The 5,110-nt window shown below is 40.4% G+C and overlaps 1 protein-coding gene across 1 annotated transcript in view; it reads right to left on the reverse strand.

Moving 5' to 3' along the window:
- ARHGAP12 (Rho GTPase activating protein 12) overlaps positions 1–593 on the reverse strand; it is a 65,614-nt gene extending 65,021 nt beyond the window's left edge. Inside the window, exon 1 of the mRNA XM_010006975.1 lies at positions 8–593. Coding sequence (XP_010005277.1) covers positions 8–593 — 586 coding nt within the window. The remainder of the gene's footprint in view (positions 1–7) is intronic.
- Positions 594–5,110: the final 4,517 nt, after the last annotated feature.

Here is a 5,110-nt window from a genome sequence, read left to right on the forward strand (position 1 = left end):
CCTGCTGAATCACAAGATTGTTCATGCAAAAAGCTGGTCTTCTCTATTTCCAAGAACTCTGGGCATGGGAAATGACCCATGGAGATGGTTCTATACTGATTGGAAACCTTGGGAGATTGCAACTCATTGTTAAGTTTTCCATTGTTTTGGGTTAGGTCCAGATTCAAACCAAGAGTTTGACTGGGGCTATTGTTCAGTCCCACATTTTGATTGGCATCTCGAACTAAGCAAGACACTTGGACTGGAGAAGATTTTCCAAAACTAGAAAGCTCTGGTGACTTATTCACATTTTCTGTTGATCTCTGTAATCCATGTGTCAACTTCAAAGCGTTGTTTGGCAGTATGCTTGCCTGCTTAACAGGTGGCATCAGTGCTTTTCGTGGTATCTCCTTCACATACTGTGCTGGCACATAAAAAGGTTTGGAATTTTCATCTCTTTTGACTTGCCACCAATCATCATTAGTCTTTTTCACCAATATGTATTTCTCTCCTTGCTTAATCACAATTTTCTTGTCCTTGGCCTCATATTCATAGTCATACTCCACTTCAATGTACAATTGTCCTGGGAGGATTTTCCCACCTTTATCAGCCATTTCTATCTGAAAATATTTCACCTCTTCAGGCAAAAAGTAATCCACATTATGTTTCAGAGTGTTATTATCCTGTTAATAATCAGAGCTGTAAGAAAAGGACAAAAAAACATGTATTTAACAAAGTAATTGTTTAATAGCACTTCAGAGGAAAAAAAAAATTCAAAAATAATCACACCTATTCAATTTATGACAACGTCAGACTTAATTAACTGACAGAAAAATGCAAGATTTTCAGATACCTTTCTCAGCATGATCAAATACAAAATCAGTAGAACAACTTAGTCACCAACTTAACTCCTTATTCATACAAGCCTCCTGCTATCAAGCCACTCACTACGCAAGCCTGTTGTTTCTGGTTTCCTAAGCCACAAACAACACGTTATCAGTTTTAAGTCTGTGAACATTTACACTTGGTGGTGTGGACTTCTTGGGGAAAGTCAAAGCAAATTAACTTTAATTGCATTTTGAAGGGATTAACTGAATCTACTTGAAATTCAGACCTTTTATCAAATCCTTCCTCGTGTTCCTTATGTGTGGAGCTCATACCAAAGTTGAAGAAAAAAGGACATTTAGAGTGAAGACTGTAGACAGAAATCAGTCATTTTCAGGGGCAATGCCCAAACACACAGGAACACCAACTACTCACAGTGGAGAGACAGGAAAGGGCAACCAACACAGCCCCTGAGACCTAAAGGTGTGTCTTCATTCCAATACCAGTTCAATTTATGACAACGTCAGACTTAATTAACTGACAGAAAAATGCAAGATTTTCAGATACCTTTCTCAGCATGATCAAATACAAAATCAGTAGAACAACTTAGTCACCAACTTAACTCCTTATTCATACAAGCCTCCTGCTATCAAGCCACTCACTAAGCAAGCCTGTTGTTTCTGTTACTAATGTTGATTGATCATCAGGGGCTTCATGGGGGACTAGTCCAAGTCAATCCCTTATGCTTACACACAGGCTTAACTTCTTCACAGAACTGTGTTACTTCACTGGTTTTAATCAAAATATTAATAAGGAGAAGACTTATTTGCTTATTTTAATTCCTCTTTCAGTTCAAGAGTCCTTCTGGAGTGCTTAAAATTCCTTACAAAATCCCTTAAATCTTTCTCCAATGCTACAATCTAGCCATCAGGTTCAGCATCCTGGGCCTGCAGGTTCTGCACACCCCACAGAGCCTGCCAACCTTCCCCTAGGAGAAGGAGATGACTAGGGAGCTATGTAACCCACACTGTCTGGGGCTGCAGCTCATGTTCCTTCTGCATCTACCTGATGTTTATAAAACAGGAGGCATCATTTCTTTAAATTGCTAGTATAACTGCAACACAGAATTGCATCTATAACCATGGCAGTATTAGGCAAAAGTACTCAGTGTTTCCATGATACTTTCATTTCAGTGGCTTAAATTCTGCATATTTACTTATGTTTTAAAGAGAGCTTTTTTGGTATCTACCTTACAGAAAATTTGATCTAATCAGAAGTTTATGGCCTAAAACAGAAAAGACAAACAAAAAAACCACCAATAATGAAACTGGGCTATGAAACCAAATAAAAAACAGGTAATGGATGAAAGGATAATACATTAACATTTTGAAAAGGACATCTAGCATTCTATAATCCAGACATCCACCACTGTATTCACAGCCATGAACTACAAGTTCTCTCCAGTTAATCATGTAGCATCTGTGTCACAATTCATGAGTGGGTAAGCACTGGTCAACTTACACAGAACACACCACAGTACAATAAACATCTCTTTCATTATAATAATCTTGAAAATCAAAGCACATAAATAAAGGGGGAAATCTCTGAAATTCAAATAGAATGTAGGAGAATTCAAATAAAATGCTGCCACATTTAATCTTATGAAGATTAAAAAATAAGTCTTAAAAATAAATTTTTAAACAAAGTATGCTACATGAATGGAAAAATAAATGCAGCTCATCAAGTTAAGACTTTGTGACGAGATCTGTAGTGTTTCCCCTGCCACAGAGTGGAACTAATGCAATGCCATGCAGGCACAAACACACATTCAGGAGATTAAACTCAACTACCCTAAACAAGACTAAGGACAGAATCAACAACAAAAGGACTTCTGGGGAAAGCTGATGCAGAAACCCCTAACAGTTCTTCAACTTTTCTCTCATAATTTCTGCTATTTAGTCTAAGCCTTGGGGAAAAAAAGAAAAAAAAAAAATTCCCACACAACTTGGTAGAAAAAGAAGCAGCTAAAAAGCTCAAGTATGATGCCAAGACAGAGTGCTCATCTTTAAACTGTGTATTTTTCTCTCCCATAGTCTATCATCTTGTACTTCCAGGAAGCACTTCCTACACGTAGCATGAAAGCTACCATTGTTTACAAGACCCCAAATGGAAATCACAAGGTCAGATTTAAAATTTTATCAAGGACTTGGCAGAAGGAGTGATGGTACCACTGCTGACAGCAGGAACACAAAGCAGCAAAAAAGAATGCTTAGGACTCTGGCGTTTAGTCTCTTTACCATAAAATGGTACATTGAAATTCACTGCACTGCAGTCTATTTATAGCCTCAGTACAAAACAACTTGCTTACCTGCAATTCTACTTAAATAGGTATTTTTAGGTGCAGCTCTGAAGTTGTTTAGCAACAGTAGCAGAAGGCAAACTTTAACAAATTGCAACCATTCCCACTCTCTTCCTACTTTTGGAAGATCTGCCATACTAGTATTTTGTCCTTGTTACTAAACCTGACTCCACCCAACTCCTCTTCAAAGCTGCCACCAACCACTTTCACGGCTTCAAGGTCAGATATCAGAAAAATACAAGTGTTTCCAAGTTACAGTCTCCCTCTAAGGTCTGCTACCTTGGAAGCTGAAATGTAGGACGAGGACTCATTTACACTGTTTTTCCTTTTCCCATACAGAAACTAAAAAGAGAACATAACCCTGAGGCTTTCCACAAGGCTATCAAGTGTTTTAAAGCTTGAATTTTTAATTTCTTTTGTCAATTCCATATAAAGATTTATTGAGAATGCATACTTACCATTTTTTCAAGACAGATAGGTTCAATAAGTTGCACTTTACGCCTAAAAACCCCAGAATTTTGGTAAATACAAGTTAAATTAAATACAGAAGCCACAAAAACAGCTCTAGCCACTTCTGAAGTCAGTCTTGCAGCCTCATCCTTTCAAAACCAACAAACAAAACAAAAAATAAGCAGCTCAATTTTTTGTTCTTTCCTCCAAGCTGCAAAATTATCAAGTCAATAGCAAACATTTGGTAACATTGAACATAAGATAAAAAAAAAAAAGACAGGCTGTGATCCGTGCTTGGCCAGAACACTTAAAACACAGATCACATCATCAGGATCAAGCAAAGCTCTACTTTTCTGACTCAGAGAGAAGCAATAGATACCTATGGTATAGGTGGCAACTCTTCCCACCAAGTTGAACAAATACCAACATTAACCTTGAAGATTTACAACAGCTACCATGGCCTTGATTTCACTGATCCAAATAATACTGAAGTATTATTTTGCTTGCAGGTAGACTGCCTGTACCTTACACACAGCCCAGGGAGACAGCTGATTGTTAAGTCCTTTCAATGGCCCATATGTGTCCCACAGAACTTAGTTTTAAGAGCTGTGGAAGCCTTGGCCAAACCTCTACTGTAAGGGGCTTAGAATAATTCAGATGTGAATGCAGAGTATTGACATATGGAGAACCTTAGTTGTTGACTTTAGTCAACAACTGATGTGATACAGCAGGTCAGCCCTTGTAGTTTCATTGTATTTTTTTCTTTATCATTACCCATAATGGTGGATGGCACTCACTTGGGTAAAGAAGGTTGAAGAACTCCAATTAATGGAGGATGAAAAACTATTTCCTTCTGCTGAGGACATCTGTGAACATTAACAAAGTCTCAATACCTGATTAAGAGTCTCATAACAATGAATGGTGCCATGGACAACAAACACATACCAAAACTTATTCAGGAATACCAAAAAAACAGGCCACACTTTTCTGGTGGTGAAGTAAAACCCCATTGCTATAGGGTAACTAATTTAAGGTGGGCTCCATCCCCACGTGGAAACACATCCCAACCTTTCACAGAGCACTGATGTCTCCTAGCTGAGAGGACACTGGTGGTTACACACACGGCCGGGGTGAAGCAGCCCCAGCCCCCCGGGCAGCCCGAGAGCATCTTCCGCTGGATACCACGCAGATCTCTTCGGGCTGCGACTTCCCATGGGAACCGTTCCCACCTCTTACTCAGCGCAGGCTGAGCAGGGCTGGCAGCCCGCGGTGCTGCCGAGGTCAGGTCAGCTCCGCCCCGCCCGGGACACCCCGCGCAGCGCCGGGGGTTCTGCACGCAAACACTCGCCTCTAGCTCAATCCTAGGTACGTCCGCACAAAACGAGATCCTTCGTAAGGAGACGCCGGTGTCCCAGGTCCCGCCGCCCCCAGGCGGGCTGGGTTTGCAGAGCTCGGGGTTCGCCCCGAGGCGCCCGCATCTGACCCCGCAGCGCCCGC

This window comes from Chaetura pelagica, unplaced genomic scaffold, assembly GCF_000747805.2.
Source record: "Chaetura pelagica isolate M959 unplaced genomic scaffold, ChaPel_1.0 scaffold17, whole genome shotgun sequence".
Classification (NCBI taxonomy): domain Eukaryota; kingdom Metazoa; phylum Chordata; class Aves; order Apodiformes; family Apodidae; genus Chaetura; species Chaetura pelagica.